Raw genomic sequence first — 24,002 nt, forward strand, 5'->3', positions numbered from 1 at the left:
AAAAGCAATGACCCAACTTTGAGTGTATAGGATCACTGGTAAAATAATACCTACACCAATAAACAAGGACATGTTGCTATGTTATAGGTAGTAGGTTGGTAGACAGCAACCACCCAGGGGATTACTACCGTCCTGCCAAGCGAGTTTGAAACAAAAGCCTGTAATTGTTTTACATGATAGTATGACTGCTGGTGTCTTTTGTCTGTCTCATAAATATGCAAGATTTCAGTTACGTCTTGCTACTTCTACTTACACTTAGGTCACACTACACATACATGTACAAGAGCATGCATGCATGCATGCATATATATATATATATATATATATTTTTTTTTTTTTTTTTTTTAACAAGTCGGTCGTCTCCCACCGAGGCAGGGTGACCCAAAAAAAAAGAAAGAAAATCCCCAAAAAGAAAATACTTTCATCATCATTCAACACTTTCAAAACACTCACACATTATCACTGCTTTTGCAGAGGTGCTCAGAATATAACAGTTTAGAAGCATATACGTATAGAGATACACAACATATCCCTCCAAACTGCCAATATCCCAAACCCCTCCTTTAAAGTGCAGGCATTGTACTTCCCATATACTTCCCATATAGGATAGGAGTGAATGGAGACAAATGATACTTGGGACCTGATGATCTGTTGGAGTGTGAGCAGGGTAATATTTAGTGAAGGGATTCAGGGAAACCGGTTATTTTCATATAGTCGGACTTAAGTCCTGGAAATGGGAAGTACAATGCCTGCACTTTAAAGGAGTGGTTTGGGATATTGGCAGTTTGGAGGGATATGTTGTGTATCTTTATACGTATATGCTTCTAAACTGTTGTATTCTGAGCACCTCTGCAAAAGCAGTGATAATGTGTGAGTGTGGTGAAAGTGTTGAATGATGATGAAAGTATTTTCTTTTTGGGGATTTTCTTTCTTTTTTGGGTCACCCTGCCTCGGTGGGAGACGACCGACTTGTTGAAAAAAAAAAAAAAAAAAAATATATATATATTTATTTATTTATATATACACACACCCCTCTGGGTTTTCTGCTATTTTCTTTCTAGTTCTTGTTTATTTCCTCTTATCTCCATGGGGAAGTGGAACAGAATTCTTCCTCCGTAAGCCATGTGTGTTGTAAGAGGCGACTAAAATGCCGGGAACAAGCGGCTAGTAACTCCTTCTCCTGTATAAATTACTAAATTTAAAAAGAGAAACTTCTGTTTTTCTTTTTGGGCCACCCTCTCCAGGTAAACTCCAGGTAAACCCTGCCTCGGTGGGATACGGCCGGTTTGTTGAAAAAAACAAAAAAAAAAATGTTGCTATGTGCATCTAGCTTTTATTCCATGCTGGAAGTCATTAATATAAATTGCTGGCCAACACAACTGTAAGGCAAACTGATGTGCTGTAATACAAATCTTATGGTTGCTTATATAAACAAATGGTATATGGTAGGTGGAAGTATATCTTTACAGCTGGTCTTAGAAATGAGCAGAGGTTAGGATAACAGCTCTTGGTCTGTATCAATAAAAAAGGTAACACATAAACCAGCATTGGGGAAAAAAAAAAAAGAAAAATCAAACAACCTGAATTATTATACTGTACTTGGGTAGAATTAACCCTTAAACTGTCCAAACGTAGATCTACGTTTTTTCAACATCTGAAAGTATGTAAAAAAGTAGATCTTCTTTTCTTTTTTTACATTTGAGAAAGTGTAAAAAAACTTTGATCTACGTTTTTTTTTTTTTGTTATATTTGAAAATATGTAAAAAAAAAACATAGATCTACTTTTGGAGCACTACACATGTGAACGTAGATCTGCTTGGACAGCTTAAGGGTTAACAGGCAAGAGAAATTATACTTACTCAGCCATAACTTGCCGAACATTATTAGCAAATAGTTTGGCATCTTGCTTTTCTTCCTCATTGGGAGTGTATACAGGCAAATACTCCAATTCACAAAAATTGTGGAACTGGCAAAGTGTTACCCAAAGCATTTTTAATCTGTTTAAAGAAAAATGGAATTAATTTTGATGTGAATACTATGTGCACATTTTTAGAGTGGGTGACAGATAATGCTGATCATTATTTAATGGCAGCTACATTGAGAGAATGAGGTTGGAGCACAAGGTTATCAGTGAGTAAGAGTGAAGTAAAAGTGAATGAACTAAAGAAAACAGTTAGGGTAAGATATAAGCAACTTCTGGGTGAGAGACGGGTTAGAGAAAGAGTACAGGTAATGAGGTGGAAAGTCAAAGAGGTATAGGGTAGATTTAAGAATGCAGTGCTATATCTGTAGTAGAAGTCTGCAAGCACAGGAGGTATTGGATTGTCCTAAGAAATGTGGGAGAGAAAAGCTAAAGGAGATTTTGAATGTTAGAGACTTTAACTTGAAGATTTGTAGGCTAGTTATAATAGTTGAATACTAGTGAAATAGCTAAGAATTTGGTTGAAAGGAGCAATGGAACTGACTTTTAATAGGACTCAAAGTGGGCAAAATTGCCTTAGTGTAAACTGCGCCCAGACTGCTAACTTTGTGCCTGTGTAATTCCAAGAGTTTTCCATAAAATTTCATACTTTTTGTATCATTACCTTCAGAAAGATTCTTGACCATTTCAGATTTAAAAAAAAAAAAAGCGAACACTGGGAGCAATATTAATTTTGGAGCTCTGGACAGTGAAAGGGTTAAGAAACTGAAGACAGTAAAATGGTATGTAATGAGGCTAGTTCCAGAGCTAAGGGATATGTAATATGAGGAAATGCTAACAACATTGGAGGACAGAAGAACCAGGAGAGACATGATAACATTATACAAAATACTGATAGGGTAGACAGGGACAGTCTATTTGAGAGGTACTCAGGGATACAGCTGGAAGGTAAAGACACAGATGAGCCACAAAGATGTCAGGAATTATGTTTTCAGTCTCACGGTAGTCAGGAAGTGGAATAATTTCGACAAAAAAATGGTAGAAGCAGACTCCATACTGTACATGATTTTAAGAGCAGGTATGACAGAGTTCACGAGGCTAGAAGGGAGTGAATCAGGTAAGTGGCAGGTTGAGAGACAAGGCCAAGAGCTAAGACTTGACCCCTGCAACCATGTAGAGGTACAGTAGGGCCCTGCTTTACGGTGTTTCACCTTACAGCGTTCTGCTAATACAAACTTTTCAAATTATGACCAAAACTCGCTATATGGCTCCCCCCACCTGACTTTTTAATACAGTCACCACGCCCCAACCAGTTTGTTTACATTCTTCATGAGCACTGTGTCTCTCCATTATGTCTGGAAACTTTCCAAAATTTCAAGTATTTTAAAGTTATTTCATGTTTTATATACACATATTTTTTTTTCAACAAGTCGACCGTCTCCCACCGAGGCAGGGTGACCCAAAAAGAAAGAAAATCCCCAAAAAGAAAATACTTTCATCATCATTCAACACTTTCACCTCATTCACACACAATCACTGTTTTTGCAGAGGTGCCCAGAATACAACAATTTAGAAGTATGTACGTATAAAAATACACAATATACTCTGAAAAGGTTGGAAGGAGGGGGTAAGGGAGGTTTTGTGGGCGAGGGGTTTGGACTTCCAGCAGGCGTGCGTGAGCATGTTAGATAGGAGTGAATGGAGATAAATGGTATTTGGGACCTGACGATCTGTTGGAGTGTGAGCAGGGTAATATTTAGTGAAGGGATTCAGGGAAACCGGCTATTTTTATATAGCCGGACTTGAGTCCTTGAAAAGGAAAGTACAATGCCTGCACTCTATAGGAGGGTTTCGGAATATTGGCAGTTTAGAGGGATATATTGTGTATCTTTATACGTATATGCTTCTAAACTGTTGTGTTCTGAGCACCTCTGCAAAAACAGTGATTATGTGTGAGCGAGGTGAAAGAGTTGAATGATGATGAAAGTATTTTCTTTCTTTTTGGGTCACCCTGCCTCGGTGGGAGACAGCCAACTTATTAAAAAAAAAAAAAAAAAAAAAAAGTGTACCTGTACCAAAAATAAACTTACACACTGTGCTGGCATGCAGGTACACATTAAAATCACTAACAGTGTCTTATTAGTCTTGAGGATGCCACATTAATAATGATAATAATAATACGCAATAATAATCACTCTGAGGCGCATTAAATGTCGCATATTATGTTAATATAAACAATTTCTTTAATCTATGATATTTTTTTCAAAATTATATAATAAACAAGCTACGTAATATATAAACTTGATAAATACACCCCACAGTAGAATAAATTAACATAAATATAAGATGTTAGGTGTCGATGAAAGTATCAACTAAAAGCAGATGCGTTCATCTTTGTTAACATCCTTCGCATCTCTCTCCTCCCTCACTGACTCGTTCTCTCTCTCATTTATTCATTTTACCTCGTTTACTCACCTGTCACCTTACATTAAGACTACAAATATTTTATGGTAAGTAATGAGGGTGTGTAAAGGTAGAAAGTTGGAAGTGAACATAGATAAGAGTAAGGTGATGAGGGTATCATATGATTTAGATAAAGAAAAATTGGATATCACATTGGAGAGAAGGAGTATGGAAGAAGTGAATGTTTTCAGATATTTGTGAGTTGATGTGTCAGCAGATGGGTTTATGAAGGCTGAGGTTAACCACAGAATTGATAAGGGACAAAAGGTGAGTGGCGCGTTGAGGTATATTAGGAGACAAAAAACGTTATCAATGGAGGCAAAGAAGGGAATGTATGAAAGTACAATGGTACCAATACTCTTATATGGGTGTGAAGCTTGGGTTGTAAATGCTGCAGCAAGGAGGCAGTTGGCAGCAGTGGAGATGTCCTGTCTAAGGGCAATGTGTGGTGTAACTATTATGCAGAAAATTCGGAGTGTGGAAATTAGGAGAAGGTGTGGAGTTAATAAAAGTATTAGTCAGAGGGCTGAAGAGGGGTTGTTGAGGTGGTTTGGTCATTTAGAGAGAATGGATCAAAGTAGAATGACATGGAAAGCGTAAAAATCTGTAGAGAGAGGAAGGCGGGGTAGGGGTCGTCCTCGAAAAGGTTGGAGGGAGGGGGTAAAGGAGGTTTTGTGGGTGAGGGGCTTGGACTTCCAGCAAACGTGCATGAGCGTGTTAGATAGGAGTGAATGGAGACGAATGGTATTTGGGATCTGACGAGCTGTTGGAGTGTGAGTAGGGTAATATTTAATGAAGGGATTCAGGGAAACCAGTTATTTTTATATGGCAAGACTTGAGTACTGGAAGTGGGAAGTACAATGCCCGCACTTTAAAGGAGGGATTTGGGATATTGGCAGTTTGTGTATCTTTATATGAATATGCTTCTAAACTGTTGTGTCCTGAGAACCTCTGCAAAAACAGTGATTATGTGTGAGTGAGGTGAAAGTGTTGAATGATGATGAAAGTATTTTCTTTTGTTTTGGGTCACCCTGCCTCAGTGGGAGACGACCGACATGTTGAAAAAAAAAAAAATAATGAATGTACTGTACATGCATTTTATTGTTCTGGGGCACTTTAAATTTCGTAGTATATTACGTGTGGGTTGGGTTGGGTGGGGTGGCCTGGCTGGCTACCATACCTCCCACATCTGACTTCCTACAAATAAATATGACTCGCCTCTCACCCTACATTAAGACTACAAATATTTTAAGGTAAGTAACGAGCGTGATGTGTGTATTTTACTTTTTATTGTTTTTAGCCCTTAAACTGTCCAAACGTAACTCACGAAATCGTAATCTCAAAACGCGACGGTCTGGAGTTTTGAGACTCTCTGACCGCCGGTTCAATCCCGGCCAGGGTATGGTTTATCCAAATGTAGATCTATGTTTTTTCAACATTTGAAAGTATGTAAAAAAGTAGATCTTTTCTTTTTTTACATTTGAAAACGTGTAAAAAAACTTTGATCTACGTTTTTTTTGTTATATTTGAAAATATGTAAAAAAAACGTAGATCTACTTTTGGAGCACTACGCATGTGAACATAGATCTGCTTGGGCAGTCTAAGGGTTAATGCCTAGTTCTATTGCTAACTTAATATATATTAGTTGTAAACTTGTTATCTGGCATATGTATGCATTTATAAATGGAAAAAATGGCGTTCTGCTTTTCGGCGAAGTCCGCTTTCCGGCAGTAGCCTAGAACCTAACCTGCCGTATAAGTGGGGCCCTACTGTATGCGATTACTGTAAAGCACAGTGTAGTCCTCTTCTTTGACATTTCTCTGAAAGAAGGCATCTAACTAGCTTTCTCAATGAATTATAAGGCTGTAGAATTGAGAAAGTAACTCAAGAAACACTTTGGAAAAATTAAGGTGATGGGTGTATAATTAATGTTGTGCCTGGATACCCAGGTGTTGCATCTCACTGTTGGTATGTTGATATATCAAAAATGTTGTCCTTCTTTACAGAGGGAAAGGTACACAACACTTCAATCCCTTCAAAAGCTTAACCAACATCTTGCTACTAAACAATGTGTATTTCTTACGCTCCAGGACCATCCCAAGTCCAAGTAAAAGAGTCTGTGCGGTTGTGGTACCGGATGATGACTGGTTGAACAGGCACTCCTGGATAGAATGCTCCAGGCTTAAAGGTAATCAGGCATGAGCGATTGGTGCATGTTCCTTCTGGGAAGACCATTACCTGGAAATTTATAAACCTTTTAAAACTTGGTTTTATCCAATTATTTTATCACAAAACTTTTATACTGTTCAAGCAAGCAAAAACAAAACAAAAAATTGATGCATTAATTAAGTTGCAGATTACTCTAATAACAAGGACAATCGATACCTTAAAACAAAACTTCTGTTGTATACCATGTATATATAAATTATTTTATATTTAAATATAACAGTAATACAGTGCAACACTGCTAGGTCAGGTTCTTTTACTACTATCTCCTACACCCCACCCACCATTAAAGCAGAAATCACCAGCACCTCAGACAGGTCAGGTTACAGATTGGAAAAACTTACGGGTTATAAGATGAAGTTAATATAGATTATTCAGCATTTACGTTTATTACAACCTGGACAGTTGTTCAGGTCTCAGTCGTCTCCATAAAACTATCCTGAAGCAGACTTGTTTACATGTGTCTAATTTAGAGGTCTTTCCTAGGCACAAGCAAATTTCTTTAGTGAACTGCATAGAAATCAGAAGTGTCTAGGGGCTGCTTGATTCTGCTTTTATTACAATGCTAGCAGTATCCCATGTACAGCAAATGCTTAAGGCACTATTCTAAATTATATACTATTCCTTAGTTTTACTTAAAGTTAAAATATCTCTTATTGTCAAATACATAGTTTATCATGATTTGTTAGTAAATATGGTTGCTAATATTCCCATGAGTATTCAGGTAATGACAGATTTATGTTTAAAATATCCTTAATTCAGTAATGAAAAAACCTACAAATGTTTTTTTGGAGATAAAGGAAGCTTTCAGCACTAGGGGTTTGAACATCCAACAGGCTTGTGTGAGTGTTAGATCAGTGAGTAGAGACAAGTGGTTTTTATGAATTGACAAGCTGTTGGAAGGTGAGCAAGGTAACATTCATAGAGAGATTCAGGGAAACCAGTAAAATGTACTCGTGTCCTAGGGGCAGGAAGTACAGTGCCTATACTATAAAGGAGGAGTGATGATTTTACAAGTCAGAGGGCCATATGAACTGTGATGTCAGCACATGTCTAGCAAGACAGTAACTGAATGAATGATGGTGAATTCATTTTTTTTTTGTCACTACTTTGGTGAGAGATGGGTGGTGTGTTAAAAAAAAGATAAGTTAAACATCATATTTAGCTTTTTGCAACACTGCTCAAGACAGATATAACATATGTTAGTCTGCTGCTAATGTTTAGCATTTTCTTTTCCCCCAAGTGCTGGGGTCATCTCGCTGCCCTTTAAACTAACCAAACTGCACTTTAAAAAATAAAAATTTCAACAAAATCAGTTGATAAATTTGTTAAAATTAACAAGTTTGGATGGCTTAAATATCAATTATTCAAAAAGTAAACAAATTGTCAAAGAAAACTGAAGAACAATGAAACTAAAGAATTAATAAACAATAAACAAAAACCAACAGTCATTTTAATACTGTACCAAAGTACACCAGATGTACAAGTGGGAGATGACAGTAGTTGAAAAAGTAATTATAATCATATGGACAAGCTAAACCAATGAAGATCCTATAACACCTGGGAATGGGAGGCAATTAAATATGTATACAATATTTACCTGTGGCCAATCTTCTTCACTGGTAGCACGACGCTTTATTTCCTGGATAGTATTTTGGCGAGAATTTGTATCTTCTCGCCAGACATACACAGGTTGTGTATAATCAATATATTCTGCCAGAAATAAAGAATAAATAAATTCTTCAATAAAGCTGCCTGTATTGCATAAACCAAAACAGTGATTTTGAACAATATATAAATATTAATACAATATTATTATACCCAGTAGACTACAATACATGTAAAGTTTCTCATAAAACATTTTATCTGAAAATTTAGCTATAATATTTAGCTTAGAAGTGAAAATATTTATTATATCATCACTTACATATCTAAGTTATTACATTTCTTTCACTACCTGTGCCATCCTATGATTAGCATTAAAACATCTAAGTACTGCAATTTTCCTTGATAAACACATTTCTGCTGCACATTCTACCCTGTGCCTTAACATAATATCCATCACCACCCAAAACTTATGTAGATGCAAACTCCTTCCCATTTTGCCACACACGATGAAGTTCAGTGCCATTTCAGCAACTTTCTGAGTACAGTATTCTTCGTAGTCCGTTGTTTACCTTTTAACAAATTTTGAAACTACATTTACCAAAAATCTTCATTTTACAAAGAAATTATTCAGAGAGTAACATCTTAACAATAAATTCCTATTATCCATTATTAGAATGTGATCTGGTTAATAAATACATTACTATATATACATACAGAAGTATTTACATGGTATTAAAATTTTTATTTTGTTAAAAAAGTGATACCGTCATAGGCAATACCATATTTCAAAAAGCAGAGGATAAGTAAATACAGGCTATATCCAGGTCATGAGTTGCAGTCATGGTTCATAAAATTCCAAATGAGCTTGCTGTATGGAAAACAACAGTACAAAGGATGGTTATGTTTCACACATTCATACTGCAACTTGGGTGGTTGCAAACTATTATTGGTTCCTACATGTTTCATTTTTTAATATGGATGTGTAACTTGTGCTGACTACATTGTGGGACCTTCTGAATCTTTACAAGTTATAATTAAGTGTTAATGTGCAATGAGAGCTGTATGCTAATGGATACAATGTTGAAGGATTGACTTGTAGTGTGCAGGTTTTTTCTTAACAGTGACTGGCATGTCTGATCAATATTTAGTGGTAACTAGAGTATGGGTCATAGGAAAGTAGGGTACAAAGAGAAGGGTGTCAACAGGTAAAGAGGGAAGTGGAAATAAATGTGTTAAAATAGGGGATGGTAAGGTAGAGGTCTGAGTAACTTTTGAAAAAGGATGGCTAGGGTAAAAGTGATAAGGCAATGATTAGATGCAGTAGGTGTGATCTAAAGAATAAAAAGGAACAATACCATATAGTATAGAAGAGAGAAAAGCAAAGATTTGTAGAATGATGAAGTGAAAGGCTGGAAAGGAAGATAAAGTTAGCACATAAAACTTTTTACATTATATGCAAAATATGAATAAGATAAGACAGAATATACAATAATAGCAAGTATGAGATTAGGATGCGTGATGTCGGTTGCTGCTTTAATATATTTATACCCAGGTGAGGTTCCTAAAAAAAGTAAATACTGACTGGTGGGAAGAGGTGCAGGCTAAAATAATGATGACTCTGACAGAAAAATGGGATTAAAAAAAACCATACCGCGGACGGGGATAGAACCTGCGTTCAGAGAGTCTCAAAACTCCAGACCTGATCGCGGGTTCTATCCCCGTCCGTGGTATGGTTTGTTTGCAATCATGTCATTACGATTTTGTGAGTCAGAAATGGGATTAGTCACAGTTATTCCTTGCTTACAACACACAGTTTTTGGAAGATTTGGAAAAGAATTTTCACAAGCTGGGTATCCTAGCACTAAGTGAGACAAAGCTAAAAGATCAGTCATATCTGAGAGAATCGGAGCTAGGGCAGGAATAGCAGTAATATTAACTCTTATACTGTTGATCATGTACATCAGTGAGACTAATTTTGGTGCCACAGATCTATGCTTAAATTATGGTGCCCTCAAATTTACTGTGAGTGGCAAATTTTAGTCTAGACTTGAAAGAATGGGTCTCAACACTGGGTGTGAACTGTTTACAAAAAATTGTTTCCCCATGCAAAGCATGATGGGAACAGCTAACCACTGTTCCCTGGGTGAAAATATCAATTTTGCGGCATTTTCTAGGGTGATGTTCGTAGTTTCTTGGTGTCAACAGACTGGAAGGCATACTCATAAGATAAACAAGATCTGAGCAGTAGCTTGAAATACAATAGGCGTTAAATTGACAAAAAATGATAAAGTTTGAGAGATTTTCGAGGGAGGGGAGAGAAAGGCCCCCTACCTTGTCTGTTTTATGGATTTTTTAATAGATCAGCTTCAATTATTGGGACAACCTAAACCCTGACCAAGCATTCTTTAATATGGTTTATTAGCAGAAAAACAGCACTAGGTAATACGCTGTACTTTTGAAAAAGAGGCTAAGTACAGTACTATACAAGATTTGATGCAGGGTGCAGTAACAGCAGTTTTAAAAATTATGCACTAACAGACAAGAGGTCACCAAGTACACTTAAAAGAAGGAGACAATTTCAGAAAGATTTTTTTTCTTTTTTTTTTAACAAGTCGGCCGTCTCCCACCAAGGCAGGGTGACCCAAAAAGAAAGAAAATCCCCAAAAAGAAAATACTTTCATCATCATTCAACACTTTCATCTCACTCACACATAATCACTGTTTTTGCAGAGGTACTCAGAATACAACAGTTTAGAAGCATGTATGTATAAAGATACACAACATATCTCTCCAAACTGCCAATATCCCAAACCTTTCCTTTAAAATGCAGGCATTGTACTTCCCATTTCCAGAACGATACAAGCAATTATTGAGGAAATGGTGGGTTAGAAAAAATGCTGGAAATGAGGTGGTGGTGGTCAAGGAAAAATGGGGTAAATTTGAGAAAGCATTGCTAGAGTGAGAAGCAGAGGTTTGTGAGTATAGGAGGGTGGGTGGGTGCAGATGGGAAGAGGAATGATTGGTGGAATGAGGCAAAGAGAGTGGTAAGGAAGAAAACATGAGCATACAAGAGGCTTCTGCAAAAATTAAAAATGTTTGATGGAAAACAGAGTATATGGAGAGGATGGGGGATGTTGAAAGAGTAGTGTGTGAGTACAAAAGGAGAGCTATTGAAAGAATGGGCAACTCCGTATGAGAAAATTTTGAGGAAAATAAGGAACTATTTTAGAGAGATCAATAAGGTGAGGAAACCTGAAGAGCAAATGTACTCAGAAGTTAAAAACAAAAGAGGGGAGATGTTACAACAGGAAGGTGGAGGTACTGGAAAGCTTAACCCTTTCAGGGTTGCCAGGCCCTCTCTGAGATTTGCTCTCAGGGTCGCCAAATTAAAAAAAAAAAAATTTCCTATGAAAAGATGGAGAATCTTTTCCCGATCATAATGACACCAAAAGTACGAAATTTGATGGAAAACTTACAGAATTATGCTCTCGTGAAGTTAGTGGTCTTGACGATGTTGACGCATCGGCGATTTTGCCCACTTTGAGCCCTATTTTCGGCCAATTCCAGTGTACTAGTTGACAAAAATCATAACTATTTTGCTAGAACTCCATTTTTTCTATCGAATGAGTACAAGAAACCACCCATTTACCAATTTCAACTATCCAATACAGTGGTCAGAATTTAGCAATTTGACAATTTCACACAAATTTCAAAAGATGCCAATTTCCAAATAGGGTCCAGAATAAACAAGAAAGACATTCCTGGCACTAAAATAACATTTCCTCTGTTCATTAGTCATGTCCCCATGCCCCTCTTACATTCTTTTGCTTTCCACTTTGAATTTTTATTCTCACAAAAAAATAGAAGATTTACTGTTATGCACACTACTGCATTAGTGTAGAAATGATATAAATAATATCGGCGCACTTGTGGAAGAATATAAGACTCACCAGTTGACGTGTATTGGACACTTAGCATAATTTGTTTACTTTTGAATTTTGGTAAAAATCGAACATTTCTGCTACTTTGAGCTCAATTTCAAGGTACTTTTCATTGTAAAACCAGTGAAAATCATCTCAATTTATGTAATATGTCTTCCATTCTATAAAATGAGACCAGGAAAACTAGAATACAACAATAAATACCATACAAAAATACAGTGCAAAGCCGCTGTTTTAATCCAGAAACACGGTCAGTTTTTTTTTCTCATTACACACTGTGTGCTGCAGGATTTTTTTTTATACTGCACACACTGACCACATAGACCCATTCTTTCATATGTAGGCCTACCAGCTTTCTCTCACTAGATTTGAGGGCGCTAGAGTTGAGGCGTACTAGTACGTCAAAAACCCTGGTGCGTAAGCTGTACTAGTACGGCCAAAACCCTGAAAGGGCTAAAAAGATATTTTGATGAGTTACTGAATGTTTATGACAAAAGAGAGAGGGTAAGTTCATGCATGGGCAGGGATAGATAACATTGTATAGGAGTGAGAAGCCAGAGGTGAATGTGGGAAAAGTGCATAAGGCAACAAGTAGAATGAAAGAGGAAAAAACAGATGGGATAGATGGGATTAAGACAGGGATGTTAAGGGTAGTGTTGAAGTAGTAGGTATGTTTGTTCATTACATAAATGAAAGTAGAGAAGGTATCAAAGAATTAGCAGTGTGTGTGCAAAGTTCACTTGTATGCATATGGGGGACAAACAAAAATATAAGAATTATAGGGGAATAAAGCTGGGTATACAAAGTAAAATTTATGGTAGAATTATTATTCATCAGGGGTTAGAAAGTATGAGTGCAGTAGAGAAGGGAGGATTTAATAAGGTAGGGGATATGTAGACAAAGTGTCTTAATTGAAGCATATAAGGAAGATGTACTAATATAAAGGTAAAGAGCTCTTTGTTACATTTATGGATTTCAAAAAGGAATATGATAGGGTGAATTGGGAACCCATGTGGCAGATGTTGCAAATGTGTGGAATAGGAAATAGGTTACAAAAAGCAGCTAAGAGGTTTTGTGCAGAGGGTATGATTGGGTTATATAGGAGAGAGAAGGGACAATTTCCCAATGCAAGTAGGAGACAGGGATGTGTTATGTCACCATATTTGTTTATCATATTTCTAGATGGTGAAGTAACAAAAGTGAATGATAGGGTGTTGGGAAAAGGTGTAGGATTCAGATAATAATAACAATATATATTTATCTATGCCATACAAATAATGTAGATGGATCTGATACAAAGTGGGAGGTATTAGTTACTCTTAGCTAATGACAATTCTTTAGGGGGATTCTGAAGACAAGCTGCAAAGATTGGTGGATAAATTTGGGAGAGTATTTAAAAGGAAATTAAGTGAACATAGGAAACAGAAAGGTGATGTGGGTAACAAAAAGTCTAGGCAATGACAGATTGAATACCAGATTGGAAGAAGGGAGTATGGAGGCAGTGAATGTGTTTAGATACGTATTTGGAAAATTCATACTCTGGTACAAGGGAATGTACCAGAGTATAGTGGGCCAACACTTTTATACAGGTGTGAGGAATGGGAGCATGGGTTCTGAATATTGCTGCAAAATAGGAGGCAGAGGCAGCAAAGATAAAAACAAACAAGCAAACAAACACACACACAGCCAGAAGGTTTCAGAGTTGAGACACAGGAACAGGGGAACAAAATTGGAAGTTAAAAACTCAGATGAGTCATAGGAGTGTTAGGAAGTATTTCTTCAACCTTAGAGTTGTCAGGAAGTAGAACAATCCGGAGAGTGAAGCAGTGGAAGCAGGATCCATACATAGCTTTAAGAAGAAGTATGATAAGACTCTTAGAGCAGGGAAAGAGTGGACCTAGTAGAGACCAGCAGAGGTGGAGCCAGGAGCTGTGAATCAACTCCTGCAACCACAAATAGGAGAGTATACATGTATGCACATACACATATATACACATTCGCACATATACACATACATACACATATACACATACACACACATAGGGATAACGGGGAAGGCACTGCAATGAATCAGGGAATATCTGCCAGGAAGACAACAGCAGGTCATGGTACGTGGTGAGGCGTTAGAGTGGATGCCTGTGACGAGCGGGGTTCCACAGGGGTCAGTCCTAGGACCAGTGCTGTTTCTCGTAGAACAGACTCTGAAGTGTCATTGTTTGCAGATGATGTGAAGTTGATGAGAAGAATTCAATCGGATGGGGACCAGGCAGAACTACAAAGGGATCTGGACAGGCTGCAGGCCTGGTCCAGCAACTGGCTCCTGGAGTTCAACCCCACCAAGTGCAAAGTCATGAAGAATGGGGAAGGGCAAAGAAGACCGCAGATGGAGTACAGTCTAGGGGGCCAGAGACTACAAACTTCACTCAAGGAAAAGAATCTTGGGACGAGTATAACACCGGGCACGTCTCCTGAGGCGCACATCAACCAAATAACTGCTGCAGCATACAGACGCCTAGCAAACCTAAGAACAGCATTCCAATATCTTAATAAGGAATCGTTCAGGACCTTGTACACTGTGTACGTTAGGCCCATATTGGAGTATGCAGCACCAGTTTCGAACCCACACCTAGCCAAGCATGTAAAGTAACTAGAGAAAGTGCAAAGGTTCGCAACAAGACTAGTCCCGGAGCTAAGGGGCATGTTCTATGAGGAGAGGTTAAGAGAAATTGACCTGACAACACTGGAGGACAGGGCAGATAGGGAGGACATGATAACGACATATAAAATACTGAGAGGAATTGACAAGGTGGACAGAGACAGAATGTTCCAGAGATGGGACACAGCTACACGGGGTCACAGTTGGAAGCTGAAGACTCAGATGAATTACAGGAATGTTAGGAAGTATTTCTTCAGTCACAGAGTAGTCAGGAAGTAGAACAGTTTGGGAAATGATGTAGTGGGGGCAGGATCTATACATAGCTTTAAGAAGAGGTATGATAAAGCTCATGGAGCGGGAAGAGTGGCCCAGTAGCAGCCAGTGAAGAGGCGGGGAGAGAAGCTGTAACTTGATCCCTGCAACCGCAACTAGGTGAGTACATCAACCAAACAACTGCTGCCGCATACGGGCGCCTAGCGAACCTAAGAACAGCATTCCAACATTTTAATAAGGAATCGTTCATGACCCTGTACACTGTGTACGTTAGGCCCATATTGGAGCATGCAGCACCAGTTTGAAACCCACACCTAGCCAAACATGCAAGGAAACTAGAGAAAGTGCAAAGGTTTGCAACAAGACTAGTCCCAGAGCTAAGGGGCATGTCCTATGAGGAGAGGGTAAGGGATATCGACCCTACAACACTGGAGGACAGGAGAGATAGGGTTGATATGACAATGACTTATAAAATACTGAGAGGAATCGACAAGGTGGACAGAAACAGGATGTTCCAGAGATGGGACACAGCAACAAGGGGTCACAGTTAGAAGCTGAAGACTCAAATCAATCACAGGGATGTTAGGAAGTATTTCTTCAGTCAAAGAGTTGTCAGGAAGTGGAATAGTCTGGGAAGTGATGTTGTGGAGGCAGGATCCATACACAGCTTCAAGAAGACGTATGATAAAGCTAATGGAGCAGAAAGAGTGACCTAGTAACCACCAGTGAAGAGGTGGGGCCAGGAGCTGTGACTCGACCCCTGCAACCACAACTGGGTTAATACAACTAGAGGAGTACATACACACACACATACAAACACATATACACATACATAAATACATACACACACACACACACATATACCCATGCATGTATGCACATGACTCGAGTCCAGGAGCTGTGGATCGGTCCCTGAAACCACAACTAGGTGAGTACACACATCCACCCATCTTCTACCACTGTCTCTGACTTCTACATGTAGTATAAATATTGTTTGTAATTCTTCCTATTCTTTTAATTCTGCATGTGGGCATCCTTTTTATGGGTGATATAATATATGATCAGTTGGAGTGTGAGCAGGGTAATATTTAGTGAAGGGATTCAGGGAAACCGGTTATCTTTATATAGCCGGACTTGAGTCCTGGAAATGGGAAGTACAATGCCTGCACTCTAAAGGAGGGGTTTGGGATATTAACGGTTTGGAGGGATATGTTGTGTATCTTTATACATATATGCTTCTAAACTGTTGTGTTCTGAGCACCTCTGCAAAAACAGTGATTATGTGTGAGTGAGGTGAAAGTGTTGAATGATAATGAAAGTATTTTCTTTTTGGGGATGTTCTTTCTTTTTGGGTCACCCTGCCTCGGTGGGAGACGGCCGACTTGTTGAAAGAAAAAAAAAATAATAATATATGTACATGGTAAATTATGAGGAGATTCCCAATTATTCAAAATGTTTCCCAATCTGGACTAGCACTGATCTCATGATGTCTGAAACAACACCAGGACTCACCAAGTTATGTTTGTAGGAGCATGTTATTGGAGCATAAAAATACTGGTTACACATAATGAAATTTTTCATTGATCATTTAGAATTAATTGTCATCAGCAATGCATATTTACATGGTATAGTATTAAAATTTCCCAATACAGGATATCATGATCAACTTATTGCATACAGTTTTTTACATTAATAAGATGCACAACATGCACTTCATTTCACCTGAGGCAATACATCTAAAACTAACTTCTAGCATGCTACAATTTACAATTACTGTGTTATGGGAGAGTTCTAATCAAATTCAAGGTCTACTGGAAACATTACATATAACTTAGAAAGTATATGAGTGACAGAAGGGAGACAACAGACTAGCATTCATAGCCTATTAATTAAAAAATTAATACATTATCACTTTACAGTTCATATTGTATTTCACGAACATACTGACAAAACACATGAAAATATAAGATGAACAATTTGGAATGATGCTGTTGTATGGCACAATTTTTTGTTGACATTATTATAATTACTTTAAGCATTACAGAATGACATCAGGAAAACGTCACATGGCTGCACTGATGTACGATGTCGAGATATAGTAATAACTGAAGATGCTAGCAAACCACACACTCACTCCCTACTGCCAATGTGCCTAACATAAGAAAGTGCCTATTTAATCTGGAAAGCTGGTTTCTCCTACACTTTGAGAACACAGCATGTTAAACACCTACTGCCAAAGAGGGGTAGTTGTAGGTTCTCTATGCGGTTCACCAGACATGGAACATTGGACCAGTAAACTGCGATGGCATCAAAGAAACTGCTATGAGGCCCAACAATAAGGATGGGAGCTTCGGCTTTGGTTGCTAAGCGCCCTTTGATTTTGATCCATTGGTAGCCATAGCACCTCATCATCATGCGACCCATAAGGCCCATATACCACCGAATCTTCCTGTGGAGTCACAAAATATAACCTAAGTGAGATATTTCCTGGTAATTTTGAAACCCTTGGAAATGTGGCTGGAAAAAACTGATGCTATGTTGAAGAAGTCTGGAAAAAATTAAATACTGTAACTCAATACTGTAAAAGGTTGAATAAAACTCCAGCATCCACTCAAAAGACAAAGACTTGTTTTTGTCCTAAGTTACGTAAGTCTGTTAAGTACTATTTTCAAAACAATAACAAGTCTGTAAAGGTCACTATGACATCGGAATGTGTAGTTACCTACTGTATTAGTAATTACCTATTTATAACTACAGAAACATAACCATGATTGCGGAAGCCCATGAAATTTTATCATAATTAAAAAATTCCCAACACAGTACGTATTTACTGTGCTTAACTTTCTCCTAGAGCCTATTACATACAATTATCAAGTATATTACTTTATTTACCCCTTCTCCTGTATATATTACTAAATTTAAAAGGAGAAACTTTCATTTTTCCTTTTGGGCCACCCTGCCTCAGTGGGATACGGCTGGTACGTTGAAAGAAAGAAAGATTACTTTATTTGTAAAGAAAAATTCTGAATAAACATTCTTACTTCCGTTCATGCAAGACTGTGACCTCTTCTCCTCCCTCTTGTTCTAGTTCTAAAAACTTTACCCTATACATTTCTTCCTATTCGTTCAAACTTTTCTGTTTTCAATATCCGTTATTTTTTATATCAACACAGCATTAAGACTACTGCTACTATTAATAAAGGTAAAACAATATGTGAATGAGATAATGTATTCAATATTAGTGCAACAGATCAATTGCACATAAAACAGATAAAATTTGCAATAAAGGCAATACGTATGGAGATGGATAAACAGTCAGTATGAAAGAAGGGTTGAAAATAGTCACCAAGCTCTCTGATAAACAGGGCTATCTGTTAAATATGTTGATCAATCAGCAACTTGGAAATCCTCACAGTAAAGCAGGCCACCTTTCCATGAGATAATCATGGGCAAATCTGGTGTAACCAGTGTATAGTTGTGAGAGAACTGTCTTCTCCTATTAACATTAAGTGGAAACATTCAGCAGCCCAGATAAATAAAAAAAAGTGCTTACTTATACCACCATATAAATAACAATGAGGGTTCATAAGTTAGCACTGAAAATAACAGTCAAATGTATCAATTGCCCATGAAAAACAATTTTATTTTCAAACTGTACATAATTGTTAGAAAATAAAGTGGAATTTATCTGATACATTTTGAAAAAAAAAAAAGCTGGTTTTTGCAGAGTATTTAAAAACATAAGGAGAAATACTACAGCAGGAAGACCTCCTAGCCCATGCTAGGCAGGTCTAACTCACCCACTCATATACTTGTCTAACCTATTTTTAAAGATACACAAGGTTCTTGCTTCAATGATGCTACTCAAGTTTATTCCACTTATCCACAACCCTCTTACCAATCCACTGCTTTTCTATATCTTTTCTAAATCAAAATTTTTCCAACTTAAACCCACTGCAGCAAGTCCTGTCTAATATATTTTCAGTATGTTGTTTATATCTCCTTTATTTACTCCTGTCTTCCATTTCTACACCTTAATCATTTTTTTTAACATGTTGGCCATTTCCCACTGAGGCAGAGTGACCCAAAAAGAAAGAAAAAACTTTCATCATCATTGAACACTGTCACTATCACTCATACATAATCATTGTCTTTGCAGAGGCACTCAGATATGGCAGTTTAGATGTCCCTCCAAAACTGCCGATATCCCAAACTACTCCTTTTAAGTGCAGGCATTGTATGTACTTTCCATTTCCAGGGCTATAGTCCAGCTAACCGGTTTCCCTGAATCCCTTCACAAAATATTACCCTCCTCACACTTCAACAGCTCGTTAGGTCCCAAAAAACCATTTGTCTCCATTCACTCCTATCTAACATGCTCATATATATATACAGCCTCTCCTCACTTAGTGACGTACTCATTTACCGACGACTCGAACTTACGATGGGCTCTCTGACCAGTATACATGCCTAAATACAGTGGAACCCGGTTTTCATCCTTAATCCGTTCCAGAAGGTCAGTCAAAATCCAAAATGGACAAAAACCGAAGTAATATTTCCCATAAGAAATAATGTATATCCAATTAATCTGTTCCAGACTCCCAAAAATATTAAAAAAAAAATTTATTTTATAGAGAATAACTATAGTTTTACATACAGAAAACAATGAGAAATATAAATGACTAATTTTAATGGATAAATAAACATTTAAATCACTGTTACCTTTATTGAAGATTCTTGTTGGCATATGGAAGAAGGCGAGGAGGGGAGAGGGAGGAGAGATTATTGTTTGTCCGAATTTGCAGCCTTGCCATGCCTTACCACACTGTGTATGCCACTTCGCTTCTTGAATCTGTCAAACCAGCGTTTGCTGGCCTTAAATTCACTAACAGCAGCACTCATTCCAGGCATTTTCTTTATGAGATCCACATGCAACCGCCTTGTCTTTTCACAAATTATCCCCTCCACAACACTATCTCCCGCTAAATGTTTTTTGTTGGTCCACACCAACAACAAGTTCTCCACATCTTCAATTGTTTGTGATCTCTGTTTCGTCAGCATATTTACCCCTTTTGCAACATAGCTTCCTCAATTTCTACTTTCTTCACCAGAATGGAACTGATTGTTGATTTGGACTTGCCATACATCCTGGCAAGCTTGGCCACACATACGCCACTTTTGTATTTTGGTACAAGCTCTTTCTTGAATTTTATTGTGTTTTCACCTTCTTTACCAAAGGGCTGGCACTAGGAACTTTCTTTGGCCCCATGGTGGCTTATTTGCAGTTGTACTCAATAAACAAACACAAAAAACAATTTATTATTATGAAATGTTTCAGATGAACATGCAGAGTATTGCTCACTGAACAAGTGACAGAGGCAGACTGAGTCACATGTGTGAGCGGCTGCGTCCCGGGTGAGCAGACACGTCTGATATGGATGATTTCTGAGCAGAGGTACAAAACATGGGGTAAAATTTCACCCAAAAACGTGGTCAAAATCCGAATTGTACAATATCTGCACCAGACGAAATCTGGGGTTCCACTGTAATGTATATTAGAGCTGATTTCCTCTATTCTATTTAATACAATATGCAGTACACTACAGTATAAACGTTTAAAAATGCAGTAGACCGTCATTTAACACAGTAGTTATGTTCCTGAAAATGCCATTTTAGTCAAACTGAAGAACTTAGAGAAAAAATAGGGTTACGTTCCTGGAAGCCCAAAAAAAGCCAAACAACTTTTTTTTAGGCCTCCAGATCTTACAAAAATTAAAAGTGAATATGTAATTGTAGTTCACTGTCGTGATGTATTATGTTGTTTTTACTGCTTAAGATTACAAATGCAACAGAAATAATAGTATTTCTTACCTTAAATTGTGGATGCTGGTGATTGTGAAGAGAGTGGAGAGTTATGCTGTTGCCCTACAGGGCTGAGGTGGATGGTTGTACTGAGGTCGATGGTTGTACTGGAGTGTGCATAAATTCTGTAATGGATTTCTGTTCTGTTTTACCCTGCAGTACATTATACAAATGACGGTAAGGCTTCAGCTGCTCTAGACACCGTTTCAGGGTCCTCTTCAGTGAAAAAGGTCTAACTTTAGGTCAGTCAGTAAATCAGTCAAGTCAGTCAGTCAGTAAGTCAGTCAGAAGATCAGTCAGCAAGTCAGTCAGTAGATCAGTCAACTCAGTAAGTCAGTCAGTAAGTCAAGTCAGTGAATCAGTCAGTAAGTCAAGTCAGTGAATCAGTCAGTCAGTAAGTCAAGTCAGTGAATCAGTCAGTCAGTAAGTCAAGTCAGTGAATCAGTCAGTCAGTAAGTCAAGTCAGTGAATCAGTCAGTCAGTTAGTCAAGTAAGTCAGTAAAGCAGTCAGTAAATCAGTCCAGTCAGTAAATCAGTCAAGTCAGTAAATCAGTCATCACACACTCATGTTTACCTCATTCTTTTTATGTGCACAGTGACGCTTCATTACGGCTATAGGCTATCTCTTGTCTAATATCTCTGTTCTTCGTTAATTCAAAGACTTAAATGCTTGAACCTTTTCTTGCCACTTTCAGCAACACTTGTATGCCTACTGGGTGCCATGACTGCTTGGCAGATTTAACATATTACAAGAAAAAGATATAAACTCCTAGCAGAGGATGGTATTTATCCCACAGGCGATGCGCTAAAAATTTTTTCCCTTCCCACGAATCATGTTAAGTTAATTTTACGAAGTGTTATACAAAAATATGCCGCAATTCTTCAATTGTGCTATAACCAAAACATACCAGACAAAACCGTGGTAAATGACAGTCTACTGTATACCAGAAATGTTAGAAATGGTGCAAAGGTGACATTAAAACAATATCAAAGATGGCTGACACAAACCCACTACCATTATACTAGTATGCTCCTCACTTAGTGACAAATTCGTTTACCGGCGTGGTCTTAGGAATGGAACTTCGTCGTTAAGTATGGAGAGGCTATATGTATATTTAAAATACTATAGTTCTTATAGAAGCAAGTTAGGTTTAAGCTTGTCCAAAATGCTCTGCATAACCAAGGTGCTTTCCTTGTGACTGATGTAATGCCATCCAACTTTGTATAAACGATGTATGTGGAAATAAATATCGACCGATTTCTGTCAGACTAAAATTGCTATTTAAAACTACCTGGTGAGAAGCTTGACAAAGCTCTTGGAGGGCAAAATGTTGCCACAATAAAATGTTACAGTACAGCTTCTCATCACTTAATGAAAGAGTTCTGTTCCTAAGACCATGTCGGTAAACGAATTCATGGCTAAGTGAGGAGCATACTATAATGTTACTGGGTTTGTGTCAACTATCTTTAATATTGTTTTAATGTCACCTTTCCACCATTTATAACATTTCTGCTATATTTTTAAATGTTTATACAGTAGTGTACTGTATATTGTAGTAAACAGAACAAAGGAAATCAGCTCTAGTATACATTATATAGGCATGCATACTGGTCAGAGAGCCCATCGTAAGTCCGAGGTGTCAGTAAACCAGTATGTCGCTAAGTGAGGAGAGGCTGTAGTTGAATCTGTGTCCATTTACCTAACATTATGTCGGTTATTCTACCATTATTACTTGTATTTAAATCACTGCATAAGTGAAGCAAGGATAAAATAATCCAGTTGTCTGAAGACTATTAAATGAAATGGTAATTTTAAGCAACAAATGCCAATCATTAAGACAGCAATGGTAATCCAGAGATAGTAATACACTATTTTATCAAGACAAATGTACACTATTTCCATCATTCACACATAATCACTGTCTTTGCAGAGGTGCTCAGATATGACAGCTCAGATGCCACTCCAAACAGCAAATATCCCAAAATTCTCCTTTAAAGTGCAGGCACTGTACTTCCCACCTCCAGGACTAAAGTCCAGGCTTAAGTAAACACATGCAATGTTTCCACCCTTGCCGGGAATTGAACCACGGACACTCAGAGTGTGAAGCGAGAGCATTGCCTACCAGGCCATGGGCCTGGTATGGTCACAGCCACACCCTACAAACCATTACCAAAGGCTTTTGGCTTTTCTTAGAAAGCTGCAACATAATGAACAGACAATACAAGAAACAAATGCTAATTTGATATTTCATGTGTTTAACTTTATCTGAGTAAAAACTCCATGTAAGTATGTATGAAGTTCGCAAAAATGTGGAAGTCTTATCATAAGATTCGAAAAGTTCCCTATCTGCCAATTACTTTGAAAAATATTCATGAAGACCAAATACAAAATATCAAATGTTTCTAATGCAATCTTCCTATCCAGTCTGGCTGATCAAACCCTGATCAACTGCAAGGCCTGGTCTTGGACTGGGCCATGGGGGCATTGACCCCTGGAACACTCTCCAGATATACTCCAGTCAGCAATCATAATCATGCACTTCTTGTTTCAGTTATGTCCTATCAAAAAAAAAATATTTATTGTTGAAACTGTCAGTACTGTTTTTCATTACTGTCCTCTTATATTAACATTGATTCTATGAATAAACAAAATTTTGGTACTTAGAACAATCAATCTGTTGATAATTTTATCCTCTGAGTTATGCTAACTTTAGCAATCACAAAATTTACCTTGAGCTTATACAAATAATTAAGTAATTTTCAGCTTTATTTTTAATATGCTCAAAACTAATTTCCAAACTAAAAACTTCTCAATGTAAAAAAACTAAATGTAAAACAATATCTGTAAAACCATGTATTTTCTCAGAAAAGCAAAATTTTATTTTATGTTATTATTTTAGAGTGCAGTAATATTTTGAGTGAAAAGGTGGAGGTGAGCTATTTCCCTCCAGACTTTAGATTCAGTTTGGGCAAGAGTGTTGTTACTTTTTCTTCAACTAAACATGATAATATTAGCAGCTCCATAGATCATACAAAATCTATGTCATACAGA

The 24,002-nt window shown here is 37.5% G+C and overlaps 1 protein-coding gene across 2 annotated transcripts in view; it reads right to left on the reverse strand.

Annotated features, from left to right (window-relative positions):
• The window catches only part of LPCAT (lysophosphatidylcholine acyltransferase), a 165,999-nt gene that overhangs the window by 30,373 nt on the left and 111,624 nt on the right, over positions 1–24,002 (reverse strand). Inside the window, exons 3-6 of one of the 2 annotated variants that reach the window (XM_053793771.2) lie at positions 17,320–17,537; positions 8,211–8,323; positions 6,468–6,622; positions 1,860–1,997 (exon numbers count right to left, since the gene is read on the reverse strand). In XM_053793771.2, the coding sequence (XP_053649746.2) occupies positions 1,860–1,997; positions 6,468–6,622; positions 8,211–8,323; positions 17,320–17,537 (624 nt within the window). The remainder of the gene's footprint in view (positions 1–1,859; positions 1,998–6,467; positions 6,623–8,210; positions 8,324–17,319; positions 17,538–24,002) is intronic. The other variant, XM_070098902.1, reaches the window with a different exon arrangement.

This window comes from Cherax quadricarinatus, chromosome 65 (assembly GCF_038502225.1).
Source record: "Cherax quadricarinatus isolate ZL_2023a chromosome 65, ASM3850222v1, whole genome shotgun sequence".
Lineage (NCBI taxonomy): Eukaryota > Metazoa > Arthropoda > Malacostraca > Decapoda > Parastacidae > Cherax > Cherax quadricarinatus.